This window comes from Nomascus leucogenys, chromosome 7b (genome assembly GCF_006542625.1).
Source record: "Nomascus leucogenys isolate Asia chromosome 7b, Asia_NLE_v1, whole genome shotgun sequence".
Lineage (NCBI taxonomy): Eukaryota > Metazoa > Chordata > Mammalia > Primates > Hylobatidae > Nomascus > Nomascus leucogenys.
The window spans coordinates 47,104,074-47,118,649 of record NC_044387.1 but is presented as its reverse complement, the minus strand read 5'-3'; the positions used below and the strand labels follow the sequence as shown (position 1 = coordinate 47,118,649).

General features: G+C 45.2%; 1 protein-coding gene across 5 annotated transcripts in view; it reads right to left on the bottom strand.

Annotated features, from left to right (window-relative positions):
- The window catches only part of CLTCL1 (clathrin heavy chain like 1), a 111,959-nt gene that overhangs the window by 42,657 nt on the left and 54,726 nt on the right, over nucleotides 1–14,576 (bottom strand). For 4 of the 5 annotated variants that reach the window (XM_030815870.1, XM_030815871.1, XM_030815874.1 and 1 more), the window contains exons 6-16: nucleotides 13,745–13,918; nucleotides 12,561–12,758; nucleotides 11,474–11,674; nucleotides 11,219–11,371; nucleotides 10,529–10,651; nucleotides 7,905–8,042; nucleotides 4,282–4,446; nucleotides 3,516–3,696; nucleotides 1,982–2,145; nucleotides 752–877; nucleotides 19–161 (exon numbers count right to left, since the gene is read on the bottom strand). In XM_030815870.1, the coding sequence (XP_030671730.1) occupies nucleotides 19–161; nucleotides 752–877; nucleotides 1,982–2,145; nucleotides 3,516–3,696; nucleotides 4,282–4,446; nucleotides 7,905–8,042; nucleotides 10,529–10,651; nucleotides 11,219–11,371; nucleotides 11,474–11,674; nucleotides 12,561–12,758; nucleotides 13,745–13,918 (1,766 nt within the window). The remainder of the gene's footprint in view (nucleotides 1–18; nucleotides 162–751; nucleotides 878–1,981; nucleotides 2,146–3,515; nucleotides 3,697–4,281; nucleotides 4,447–7,904; nucleotides 8,043–10,528; nucleotides 10,652–11,218; nucleotides 11,372–11,473; nucleotides 11,675–12,560; nucleotides 12,759–13,744; nucleotides 13,919–14,576) is intronic. The other variant, XM_030815872.1, reaches the window with a different exon arrangement.

The window sequence follows — 14,576 nt, the reverse complement described above, 5'->3', positions numbered from 1 at the left end:
CAAGTAAGGACACCTTACCTATTTCTTTTTTCTACTTCAGCCACCAACTCATCAGTAGAGAACTGTCCTCTCACTGCCATGATTAAGTGTTTAATCACTTCCTCAGAACAATCCACATCAAGCAGCCCTCCAATCACAGCTGGGGTCCGGCTAGGGTTGACCTAGGGTAGTCAAGGTCAAGTAACTTCAATGCTGCAGATACAAGTTACTGTTAGAAGCCTCCTACGACGTGGACAGTTTGGGCAAAACCCTGAAAGGGCTCCTGTTTAGCACTGTGCTGTGTCCCACCAAAATTCACCTGCTGATGTCCTAACCCCTAGTGGGATTCTATTTGGAAAGAGGGTGTTTAAGAAGGTAATCAATGTCAAGGTTGGGGCCCTAATGTAATGGGACTAGTGTCCTTCTAAGAAGAGGAAGAGGCACCAGGAGTGCACATGCACAGAGGAAAGGCCCTGTGAGGGCACAGCCAGGAGGCTGTCTGCAAGCCTGGGTGACAGCCTTCACCAGAAACCAGCCCTGCCAGCACCCTGATCATGGACTTCCAGCTTCCAAAACTGTGAGAAATAAATGTGTGTTGTTTCAGCCTCCTGGACTGTGGTCTTCTACTCTGGCAGTCTGAGCACACGAACCCACCACCCTTCAAAATGATAGTCTCTGAAATGTCAGGTGTTACAGGTAGCCTCTGAGGGGAAGACTGCCACTGACTGGGGCCCAGAGGCAGCCGGGTGTCATTCCAGGGAGCCAGCAGTACCTTCTGCACGTAGATCTCAATGTACCTCTGCAGGTTGTTGCGGTATAAATACAGGACCAGGTCATGGACAAAGCCAAAACGATCACACACGATGATGAGGGGAAGCTGGTCTGTGAGCTTGGCCTCCTGAGGATTAGAATGCACAGAACAAGTCAGGGAGTGGAGAAAGCAGACAGCCAGACCTTGGACTCATTGCACACATGGGACGGCACTGTCTCTGCAGCAGAGTGACACATAGGAGACTCAGAATGAGACTGCTCTAAATAGGCTGTCGTTTTGTGGTATGGCGTTTGCTTTGGGAAATAAGTGAAAGAAAGATAATAGTATTTGGTTAAAGACTGCTACATTTGGCATTAACATTCCAAATCTGGACAAAAATATCTTTTCATTTAAGACAAGCAGCTCATTATGTGCAAACCCAACAGAAACCAGGCCATTCTCAAGAACAGCATACCTGCGGTAAGGGCTGCCTTTTCAGACACGCAGCCGCAGGCCATGGAAACACACCCGGCCACCATTCCCAGATGATGATGGCACTTGGGTAGGACAGCCACAGGCCACCACAATCATGCCTCCCCTCGTGTGGTCCCATGCCTAGATCACATTTTGAAGCTTTAAGTGTGGCCACATGACCTCATTTCCTCCAATGGAACGTGAATCCAAGTGTCATCTGCCACTTGCAGGTCTCGCCCATAAAAACCACCTATGCTGGTTCCTCTGTGCGCTTCCCTTCTTCTAGCTGACTGGGAAGATGACATCCAAGTGAGGTGCTGAACACGGCAAAGCAGCCATGAGCCTGGTCCTTGAAGGACAGTGGGAAGGAAAGTCACCCCACTGACCTCCAGCCCACCCAGGATTGCCACATAAGGATGTAGGCTTCCTGTTCTTTATGACACTAGTGCTGGGTGGTCTACTTGTTTCTGCAGCTTTGCCTGCCTAATTGACAATGGCACTAATGGGATGTTGATGAATTACAATGCAGCAATAAACTAACTCCCTCCACTCACATGCCAGATACTTAGAGTACAGCCTCAAGCTGCTTTCCATGCTCTTAAAACGATAGAAGGTTACTTTAGAACTTTAAGCCATAAAGTAGAGCTCTGTCCCTGGGACTAAGGGGTCCCTGGCGAGACAGATCCAGCTTCCCACCCCTGGGACATCCTGAGGATGGTCTGCCCCACCTGCCATCAGCAAGGGCAGCTCATGGAAGGAGGTAGCGCTGGAACACACCTTCAGGAAGTTCTTCACACGCTCTGGGTTGTAGCAGCTGCTCTCTCGGCAGATCCTCTCCACCTCCTTGATCTGCCCTGTCTTACAGGCAGCCTGAATGTATTTCAGATGCACATTTGGGTCTTGGCTGAAGTTCACGATTGAGCCCAGGAAGTAGAAGAGGCCTATGAAGAGAGACCGTTCCATTTTTGTCCTTGTAACACCCGCCTGTCTCCTCCGTCGCTGCTGCCCACTTTCCCTCGATGACCCTGCTCCACTCTCCAGGGACCCACAGCACACTCAGAACTCATAATCGATATGCCATTTGTCTGTTTTGGCAGCTCCCAAAAATAGCTAGTCAGATTTCCATCATATTTGGCAGGTATACCTGGCATGTTTTGATGTAAAATACTAGATATTTGGTACAAGTGAAATTCCTTTTGGGGGCCCAGGTATACTTAGATAGTCGTCATCAAGAGTAATTCCCACTGAGGTAATCTGAGAGGGTTGTGGGACTGCTTCTCTAAAAAGACATGCCAAGGGACAGAGAAATAAGCCATGGCCTCCAGGAGGAGGCCTGCGACTCAACACAGAGCTGACAGTGACATGGGCACCACATGCTGAGCCCCAGAGGACAGCATTCACAGAGGCTAATGATGTTCCTCATCATTACAGAGGCCAGCCAGGAGGCACCAGTAACAACAGGGTAGGACACATCCAAGAAGGCCCCTCCCTGTCGAGGTCTTTCACTGTAACTGTGAGACTCTGATGCTAGGAAGGGAATGGGCAACCCCTAGGCCAACGGTTCTCCACCAACCTACTCTACTGCCCTCCCCCAGCCCAGCTCCACTCAATTGTCTGCCGTGGTCTTTCCTACAGGGGTGTCTTCTAAAGAGAAGGCCAGTTCCCTGAGGGCAGGGTGCTGTTCCACCCTCCACCGATGCCCCAACCTCACTGGACACATGGCAGTGGCTTGATGCCTAGACAAATGCTTAGTCTCTATCCTGGGTGGGCCAGACAGCCCCCATCTGTCCCTAACAAAGCCACTCCCACTCCATCTGCCCTAGAACACTTTTTTGGTGTGATGTCCAAGAAGGGGAAAGGAAGACAACCAGGTTACCTTGTCAGCCCCCGCAATCAACTGGGTAGCAGACACCACAAAGCAATGCACCCTCTATCGTGGGCTCTCATTTAGGAGAGGCCCAAAGAGCCTCCCTCCTGGGGCTGTGAAGACCAGACATCAGGCCTTTTCACTCTACCCACGACACAGGCTTTTAGATGAATTCTTGCCAGACTGTGCTGTGTAGACACACCGGGCTCCATAAGTTTCTCCATCCCATCACCAACCTTTGGAAATACCAAAAAGGTTACTGAAGCTGAGGGTGCACATGAGATGGCAGTAGCATTCTGCCACTGACTGAGCACCCAAGGCAGCCAGTGCTGCATCCTGCCTGGCTTTGCAGGAAGGCCGTTTTAAGGCGGGCAGGTAGGCAGTAACACCTGAGAAAGGAGGTGTAGTCACATGGCGGGGTCAGCGAGAGGCTGCACGGTTTACCTTCATAACTCTTGAAGGATTCAAAGAGCTCCACCAGGGCCTGCGTGCCCAGCTGCTCATGGTACTTAGAGGCCACCTGCACACACAGCTGAAGGTTCTGTCTGATGTTAGCAGACAGCATGGCACGCAGACACTCCACAGAATCCTCCACCGATAAGGAGCCAAAGAAATTGACAAGCCACTGGGAACAAGGAAGAGTCTGTCCACAATGATGTACCACTGTAAAGATTGCTAACACTTAGAAAATAACTAGATCATTCTCCTGTTCCTCTGAGTGTCAAAAATACAGAGAATTTCCACATAAAGGGATTGAAAAGCAACTATCCATCAAGGGAAAAAGTAGGAGCAAGGAGTAAAGCTGGGAAAAGACACTGATCTAAACTGTTCACCTGGAATATTCCACAGTTGATGCTAAAACTTATTCCACAAATTGGAACACAATAGCTAGTTTAGCTTTGCTAATGGTTTCAGACAGTCCCGTTAGGTTGTCAATGTTAAAAGGTGACCAGTATACTCCTGCTATTAGACTAAGTCAAAGGTGGACCTCAGAAAGAAAGGTGCTACAGGGCCCAGACATGCTGCTGAGCAGATAAACTCTGTGCGTGGGCTGAGCTAGAACTGCTTTTGGTAGTAAAGTATGGTAGGTTAGGGCAGTGATGGGCTCAGGCCATGGTTCCACAATCATCAACAGGTAAACATTGGGGAGCATGTGACATTAATTGCATAGACAACAGCCATAATAGGAGTGCCCAGGGGTACACAGTACCTCGGGATTGAGGAGGTGAGTGTGGACCACAGCCCTCTTGATGTCATAGAGGTCGGTGTAGTGCTCCAGTGCTTGCTGCAGGAGGCCTGCCTTCTCACAGAGCTGGGCAATGTGAGCCCGGTCGTAATGAGTAAACATTTTATTTCCAAGGATGGCATCTGCAACCTATGAAACAGGGAGTTCAGTGAGAAGGGCTGATCAATGGCAATAACTTTTTAAGACCAGCTGCTCAACCTTGCCCCAGGGTAGGGTATAGCCTGGCAACCAGAACTCACAGGCCCCTGTCCACATCCATACCTCTGTGGTGGCAGCAGTGCTTGTTGGTCCCAAGATCCCTGGCTGTCCTTCAAGCCATCTTAGGCCCTTTGCACAAGGCTTCATCTTCCCATGTTGCAGCTGGGCCCAGCCCATGTGGTCACAGAATTGGGCCTGTGAGAAAGGCTGAGGCTCCATAAAGCCCTATTACTGGGATGAGTCCAAGTCACTGTTGCAGCTTTTAAGCAATCACATTCTTTTTTTCTTTTTTTGAGACACAGTCTCACTCCATCATTCAGGCTGGAGTACAGTGGCACAATCTCGGCTCACTGCAACCTCCATCTCCCAGGTTCAAGCGATTCTCACGTCTCAGCCTCCCAAGTAGCTGGGATTACAGATGCGCACCACCATGCCTGACTAATTTTTGTATTTTTAGTAGAGACAGAGTTTCGTCATGTTGGCCAGGCTGGTCTCAAACTCCTGACCTCAAATGATCTGCCCACTTTGGCCTCCTAAAGTGCTGAGATTATAGCCGTGAGCCACCGTGCCCAGCCAGCAATCACATTCTTATAGGGTTTCTATGGCAAGATCAGTGTGAGGGCCCAAGTCTACCGATTCTCCTTGAATGAGCTCAAGCCTTAGATTAGCAATGGGCAGAAGGAGACCTGAACAAAACAAATCCCATTTGTGCTTACTAGACTTCTCTACTAGGCTAAATATAGAATTAGGAGTTGGGGATTGCATTTAAAAAACAATGAACACTCCTGGAAACAATTTTGATGAGGCATAAAATCTTTTTTTTTTTTTTTTTTTTTGAGACAGGGTCTCACTCTGTTGCCCAGGCGAATGGAGTGCAGTGGTGCAATCTCGGCTCACTGCCGCTTTGACCTCCCAGGCTCAAGCAATCCTCCCACTTCAGCCTCCCAAGCAGCTGGGATTACAGGCACATGCCGCCACACCTGGCTACTTTTTTTTTTTTTTTTTTGAGGTGGACTCTCGCTCTGTTGCCAGGCTGGAGTGCAGTGGCATGATGCCACCCTGCTCACTGCAACCTCCACCTCACGGGTTCAAGTGATTCTTCTGCCTCAGCCTCCCAAGTAGCTAGGAATACAGGCACGCGCCACCACACCCAGCTAATTTTTGTATTTTTAGTACAGACAGGGTTTCACCGTGTTGGCCAGGCTGGTCTTGATCTCTTGACCATGTGATCCGCCCACCTTGGCCTCCCAAAGTGCTGGGATTACAGGTGTGAGCCACTGCGCCTGGCCCACCTGGCTAATTTTTATATTTTTTTGTAGAGATGGGGTTTGGCCGTGTTGTCCATGCTGGTCTCAAACTCCTGGGCTCTGCTCACTTTGGCCTCCAAAAATGCTGGGGTTACAGGCGCGAGCCACTGTACCCAGCCACTAAATATTCTCTTTAAGTAAGTAATTTTTGGGCTAAGACTGGATAGGTCAACACAGCAGCCTTGCAGCATGGCTGAGTGAGTGCTCCCTCAGTATCTAATGCTGGTCTTGACAAGCTGCACTCCTGGGTGCCTTCCCCTGCCACCCAGCACACTCTTTCTTATTCCTTCTAGGATCTGCATCACCAACCAGGTATGGCCACATAGTGACCACAGCCACTGTCACACACCAGACCACTTCAGAGTGATGCACACTCCTGGTTCCCCACAGAGTTGGCGATCCAAACCCAGTACTAAGGGTAGGGCTTTAGAACATCTGGCACTTACCTGAGTCTCCTATCCTTTGTTTCCTTCAGGTTTATCTTTACTTCTTGTTTTCAAACATTTTCCCCTCATAGCAACAGTGTATTTTAGAGAATGTAGAAACCATCAAGTGGTCCCACTGCCCAGAGAAGACTGCCAGCATCCTGGGGCACTAAGCCAGAGCCTGCTGGCACCTCACCCAATTGCTTGTTTGTCCTTTAGGGTCTGGGCATTCCTTAGAGTCTGTCTGCCAAGTTTCTGAGCGGCGCTTGGTGTGTTTCAAATCTCATTCGCCAAAAACTGTTACATACACCCACAAAGTCATGAGAGTCCAATAGATCCCAAACAGCAAATTAACAGCACTTTTATTTCCTACAGTTGGAATATGACCCACTTCTTAGCAGCTAACTTGTGGATTTGAATAAATTGAGGTAACAGAACAATATACTTAATATGTTGTTTCCTAATTATAAAAACAGTGATTATTAAAGAAAAATCAGAAGAGATAAGTAAAGAACAAAGTGAACTTGTACCATCTTATCCACTGAGTATCGTGGTGAACAGCTTGATATAAACTCCTCTAAATCCCTTTCTTGTATATATATCTAAATTTAACCCAAAATAGCACAGACATGTGATTTGATTATACCTGCCTCTCACAAGTTTCAGGCCAACAAATGATGCCTCACCGCAATGAGATACCACTGCACACCCATTAAGATGATTACTATTATTATGATTTTAGACAGGGAAAATGTGTTGGCAAGGATATACAGAAATTGGAACTGCTGAGCATTGCTGGGAAGAATATAAAATGGTGCAGCCTCCTGGAATACAGTATGGTGGTTCCTCAAAAAGGTAAACATAGAATTACTGTACGATATGATCCAGCAATTCCACTTCTGGGTATATGCCCCAAATAATTAAAAAGCAGGGTCTCAAAGAAATCTTTGTATACCCATGTTAATAGCAGCATTATTCACAATAGCCTAAAGGTAGAAGCAACCCAAATGTTCATCAATGGATTAATGGATAAACACATGTCATATATACACGTGGTGGACTACTACTCAGTTTTAAAAATGAAGGTGTTTCTAACACATGCTACAACATGGATGAACCTTGAAAATAATATGCTAAGTGAAAAAAGCCAGGTAAAAGGACAAATATTTTGTGGCTCCATGTATATGAAATATCTTGAAAAGCCAAATTAACAGAGACAGATTAGAATGGCAGTTGTCAGGAGCTGGGAAACGAGGAGTCACTGTTTAACAGTTACATAGTTACTCTGGGATAATAAAAGTTCTGGAACTATGTAGTGGTAATGGCTGCATAGCATTGTGAATGTTCTTAATGCCACTGTATCAGACACTTAAAAGTTGTTAAAATGGTAAATTTGGTTACGTATATTTTACCACAATGAAAAAAAGAAGAAAGGAAGAAATGCTGCCCCAATTAGAACTGTTTCCATGAAAGTCCTGTATCATGATTTCTGGAAAATCCTTTTAAGGAAAGTCATGGAGAATGTCCACTGAGAAGTACAAGACAAACATCTGGCACAAGCCCAGCCCAGTCCAAAGCCACTGTGCTCAAGTCTGCAAACCCACAGAGAGGTGCCACAGGTGCTCTGCCTCTCGGTGTTAGCCTACAAGTCACTGACCTGGGGTGCATGAACAAGGTTCATCTCCAACAGCCATGTCTGGAGGAGTCCCTCAGCTGGGCGATTATTCTTCAAGGCATCCAATAAGAAGGAAGTACACTGCTGAATTAAACTGTTTTCCATGAAAATGTCCACAATCTGAAACATATCCAAGCCACATTTTCATTCAGTATGTTTTCATTCAGTGTTTAATTTTCCTATTGAAATAGTTCCTGAAATCTTATCTCATTTAGAAATTCAACAATTAGTTCTTTCCTTTGTTTTTTTTTTTTTTGATATGGAGTCTCACTCTGTCACCCAGGCTAGAGTGCAAAGGCACAATCTCAGCTCACTCCAATCTCCGCCCTCCACCTCCTGGGTTCAAGCCATTCTCCTGCCTCAGTCTCCCAAGTGGCTGAGATTACAGGCACCCGTCATCACACCCAGCTAATTTTTGTATTTTTAGTAGAGCCAGGGTTTCACCATGTTGGTCAGGCTGGTCTCGAACTCCTGACTTCAGGCGATCCGCCCGCCTCGGCCTCCCAAAGTGCTGGGACTACAGGCATGAGCCACTGCACCCGGCCCTTTTCCATTTTCTTATGTCATCACAATTCACATAGAGCCAGGTGTGGTGGCATGTGTCTATAGTCCCAGCTACTCAGGAGGCTGAGGTGGATGCATTCCTTGAGCCCAGGAGTTGAGACCATTGTGGGTAACACAGAGATCTCATCTCAACAACAACAACACAATTCACGTAATTTATGGCCATTAATTTATTAATAATCTTGAGAAATCGTATCACCTACATCATACTTATCAGTGAGGTATTTTACTGAAGTATATGGAAGGGAGTAACTTTTATAACATATGAACCCCCAAGCAGTAATCATACATTACTTAATCACATCCTAGAGGCAGCTGTGATGCTTAACTTTAGGTGTCAGCTTGACTGGATTAAGGAACACATAGAGACCAGGTAAAGCATTCCTTCTGGGTGTGTTTGTGAGGGCATTCCAAGAGGAGACTGGCATGTGAGTTGGGGGAACAAGTAGAATGATGGTCGGGGAACACCATCCAATCGGCTAGGGGCACAAAAAAGGAAAGAATAGATTTCTTCTCTCTTTGTCCTGGAGCTGGGACGTTCTCCTCCTCCTACCTTTGGACATCAGAACTTCAGGCTCCCCAGCCTTTGGACTCCAGGAATTACACCAAAGGCCCCCCAGGGTTCTCAGGCCATTGGCCTCCGACTGAGAGTTACGCCTTCAGCTTCCCTGGTTTTGAGGCTTTCAAACTTAGATTGAGCCATGCTACCAGAATCCAAGGTCTCCTCTAGCTTGCAGACAGTCTATCACAGGACTTCTCAGCCTCCATAATCATGAGACAATTCTCCTAATAAACTCCCTCTCATATATCTGAGATAGGGTCTCACTCTATTGCCTTGGCTGAAGCAGTGACAAGGTCACCACTCACTGCAGCCTCAACCTTCAGGGCTCAAGCGATCCTCCCATCTCAGCCTCCTGAGTAGCTGGGACCACAGGTGTGCACCACTGTGCCTGGCTAATTTTTAAAAAATTTTTTGTAGAGATGGGGGTCTCACTATGTTGCCCAGGCTCCCTTTCATATAGCTATAGCTACGCTATTGATTCTGTCTCTCTGCAGAACCTTGACTAACAAAGCAGTTGATACTTGATATCTAATTCATATATATCATTATATTATTGGGGCACAACTGGGAAAATGCAAATATTTACTTAGACAATTATTAAAGTTAAATTGATGTTAATTTAAATAATTAACATGCCTCAGTAAGATGTGAAATATAGGAATAAATTTAGTAATTGTTTTTGAAGGACAGCTTTACAGGAAAATAAAAAGAACTTACTAATTGTGGAACTTCTCATAAAGTATGAGAAGTTTATATTTTGAACAACTTTAAAATATGAACCATAAACAAGATGTGAACTGGAAATTTCTTTCCTATTAAAAGCTAAGTAAACTTGTCTCAAATCTCTTATTCATGTTCTCCAAAATATCTGCAGATTCCCAGATGTACAAACACATATAACTGCACTTATTATTTCTAAACAGTTGTTGGCTCTGATGCCTTGCTTCAAGCTTTGTTACACATCTATATATCATCAAAGCTCCTTGTACCAATTTACTGAAAGTGACTTGTCATGGGTTTACATCTAAATTTTAAGTAGGTTACACTAAAAAACAGGCTGATGCTCACGTAATCCAGGACAGTCAGACACCCACAGGATGAACATCTGGGGGACACAACAGCACTAGCTCCTGGTGCTCAGGCCAGTGGTCAGGGAGAGACAATGACGTAGTAAGTGGGGTGGGCCGAAGGATGGAGGGCTGGATCCTAAATGACATCCTCACACCCTACACCATCACCACCCAAAGACACAAACCCAAACAAACATTCTCTAAAGTACTTCAAAACAAAGGAAGCAATGAGTACTCACATAGTAAAGACTAGAAGACAAACTCCCAAAGTACACTAGATTTTCTAAAACTGGAAGATTAATAGCAGATGAAGAAAAGCATTGAGACAAGTTAACAGGAAACGAATCAAAGAAATCTTCTAGATGCCTCTAAAACGCCACAAAAAGTTGCCCAAAACTGCCTACGCTCACCTGGCTAATGTTGGCCAGTGGCTCCTTGTCCTGCACTAGCATTTGAGAAAACTGCAGGCCCTGTTCCGGACTGATCTTCATTACACCCCTCAGCAGAAAGATCCAGTCTGGGGTGTACCCAACCTAGAAGCAAGGGAGCAACAATCAGGAAAATCAATGAAAAACCCTGGGCATTAGAAAAGGAAGTTATCCATCCTTTGTTTTAAACTCGTGTTAACAAAGAAATGAGCAGCAACATTATCATGTGTAGGTACCACCTTCTGCCAAACACAATATCCAATTAAATGAATTGATTTCATGTACATGGAAGGCACAATTAACTATACAAACAGCCCAGACCACAAAGAAGTTCCCTGATCTGTGTGTAAACACAGCCTGCTAGTGAGCACACAGGGATAAGATCTGGGAGTCTGCCAAAATATCAAATTAACATACAGAAGGAAGAGAGGGAGAGAAAAAACAAGATAAAGCTCCCAAATAAGAAGAAGATGGAAGGACTGGAAAACTAAGGATAATAAAAAACTGAAGAGAATAAAATATGATCATTATGAATAAAGATCCTAACAGCAACATTGCCAACTCTCACACCAGAGGACCTACAAAGGAGGGTATTTTATAAACTTTAAAATCAGCAACCACTCAACCACACATGAGTAATCTGTGAGATGCCAGTGGTTCAACACACATTACCTTTTTGGCATAGAGCACAATTTTCTGGAATTGGCCTGTTTCTGCAAAACACTGGGTCACTTTGCTTGGCACGTTTGCCCAAAGGTACACACTCAGAGCGAGCATGGGGTCAGTGGTTTTGATCAAGTCTCCGAGCTCCTCTGAGCACTCCAGCTGTGGTATGCCAAGGGACAAGACAAAGTTAGGAGGCAGGTAGGGAGCCTGGACCAAGTTTTCAAGCTGTGTGGGGGGCTACGAGCTCACAAGTGTTTCTACCTTATCTTCTTTCAGCCACTTCTCTAGGAGTTGCTTACGCCCCTGCTGAAGAACCAGATGGCAAAGTTCTAAGGATTCAAGTTTATTGAGCTGACCCTGGTCGAGCAGGATTCCAAAGTATTGCAGCAATGGAGAAGCCTGGCCAGACTGAGCGGGTATACTCTGGAATTTCTGGACCGTCTCTCTGGTACGCAGGATTCCCTAATAATAAATGGAAAAATAGGTCATTGTGTTGTAATCACAGGGGATCCCTTCACTCAACTTGCTTGTATGTAAAAACAAAAATCTTCCAGTGGAAATTCCACACTGCTCTGTCATAGACAAAAAGTCCTCTACCAAGGCAACTGCTTCTATCTTCAACAATAACCGTAAGTATAGGGGAATCTACGTCCTCCAGGTGGCTTCGCACTTAGAGTCTTATTTCTCCCCCAGCATGCTGCAGTAAGAATTCGGCCTCTCAATCAGTCTTGTAGTAGTGAAGTTCTGCTATCATTATATTCTAATTCAAAATACTCAAATTCACAGATGAAGGCTAGAAATGGTTTGTTCATAACTACCCCTTGAAAGACAAGAAAAATTCTTTCAAGGACAAGCAACTTAAAAGTCTTTATCTACTCAGGAGCAGATCCAGTCTCTGAACAATTTATGCAAATGAAATAAACCAAAGAAAAAGCCATATGCCGAAATGCTATATTCTAAAAGAGTGGAGAAAGTCCAGGGTAGGACTATCGCTAGATAAAACAGGGAACAACCACTTGATGTATTGTACAGTTGCATATTTGACAACCAGGTAGCAAGAGTGGAAAATGCTAAGTTACAGAAATGTGAAACTGTATCTAAGCTGTTGGGTGAGAGGTATGTATGCACACAAAGTGGGAGACATGAAGAAGTGCCGATGCAGCAAGAGTGTGCTTTTTATTTACTTCCTTTACTGTTATGCCATTGGTGCAAAAATTTTAAACTAAAAACTCCTAACATAACACTAATAGACTGCAATATCACTAGTGGAATGCTTTTATGACTTATTTTCCTCTCAAGGTTGGTTCTTAACACTCAGAACACTTGAACAGTATTCAAGGTTTATCACCTTTGGTGCAGACGCTGCAACTTTGGCGGCTTCAGCATAGCTGCCCTGTGCAAAAAGCATATTGAATTTTCTCACAAACAACTTCTCTGCCCCAGCCAGGTTACTACGAACGGCCAAACGCAGACCAAGGTCTGGATTCTGAAGCACGTTGGTTGCATAATTCACAATGTTATCTTCCTCAACACAAACTGACAGCACCTGTAAGGACCCAACAAGTGAGAGAGGCCTGGCCTAGAATAGTGCTCCACCATCCCTCTGCCACGTTCCCTCCCGATGCTGGAGTGGTAGCCACATTCTCAGGCGAGTGTTGAGCACACCTGTGATGGTGGCCCTCGCAGTGAAAGTATGCAAAGCAGCCGAAAGCCAAATGGTAACAAAACAGAACAGCACAGGAGTCTATGTAGTTATTAAAGTCACACAGATAAGTGTGATACGTTCTGCTGTACAGCAAAATGACCTATGTGGATGGAACTGACAATTTTTCTTCTTAAACTTTTTATTTTTAAAGCACAGAGTTTCTTTCTTTTTTAAAAAATATTTTTGTAGAGACAGGGTCTTACTATGTCGCCCAGGCTGGATTCAAACTCCTAGCCTCAAGCAATCCTCCTGCCTCAGCCTTCCAAAATGCTGGGATTATAGGAATCAGCCACTGTTCCTGACTGTTTTTTTTCCCCCCGAAACAGGTTCTCACTATGTCACCCAGGCTGGAGTGCAATGGTGTGATCACAGCTCACTGCAGCCTCAAACTCCTGGGCTCAAGCCATCCTCCTGCCTCAACCTCGCATGCAGTTGGGATTACAGGCATAAACTATTGTGCCCAGCCAAGAGTTTCTTCTTTTAACTATCTTTTTCAACTATGGTTGAGAAAAGTTACTTAAATACCATAGTATCTGCTTTTTCAACCCTCCCCAGTTAGGGTGTGCACGGTATAAAGATGATGTGCATCAGAATTGCTGTTCCATATGCAGGAAGGAGCTGCTCTCCTCCTAGAATCAATCCTGTGTGAGGAACGGTGCTGTCTGAAGAGAGGAAGTGTCAATATGAAGGAGGAGACTTGGGTTTAAGTTTAATAACAGGAACTATTAATAGCTACACCCAGCTGCTTTCCTAGAGAAGGAGGAACGTTTAAACGCCAGTCCCTAATGAATGGAAAAGGTAGAAACCGAAATGTCAGAGTTACACACCTGTCCCTTTTTGTTGACACCAATAATTCCAGAGGTTGGTTTGTGCGGAGCAGTGACAAATATTGTGTCAGCACTAATACGGTTCATGTAGATGCATACGCCAGACTCTAGGTCGTACAGATGAAGATAGCCATACTTTGTGATCACGTAAATAACACCATGTTTAGCTCCAACCTATAAGAAGACAGAGAGCAAGAGGTTGGGAAGTAAGGAGGAGAAGCCATGTGGGTAAAAAGAGCTCACAAATGATAAAGAGGATTCTTTTTTGTTTGTTTGTTTGTTTGTTTTTTGAGATAGGGTCTTGCTCTGTTACCCTGGCTGGAGTGTACTGGTGCCACCATAGCTCACTGCAACTTCCGACCTCTGGGCTCAGGTGATCCTCCCATCTCAGCCTCCAATGTTGCTGGGACTACAAGTGTGAGCTGCCACACCTAGCTATACAAGGATTCTTCAGTTTCTCAGGCTAAGAGATTACTGGTGGGAGCAATGCTTCCCTGAGACATGGATTCTAAGTTGTACTTGATTGAGATTTAGTTTTAAAGACAATATTTTGTCCAACCACTCTCAAATAAAGGTCCGATAAACTCAGGCTACTCCATTTATCTTTCAGGTAGAGCGATCCTTTCACAGTTTATCAAACCCCTTTAAGCAAGCTGTGAGTTCATAAGAGAAGGGGAAAGTTCTGGACAAAGACCTCAAATGCCAGGATGATGTTCCAGCATGCCTTCTACCACCACTTATTAACCTTTGAGTTTTGCCAAATGCTATTAACTTTTACAGAAAAATATTTAGCACACAAGAAACCCTGAAGGGGCTGAGGAGAAAAAACAGA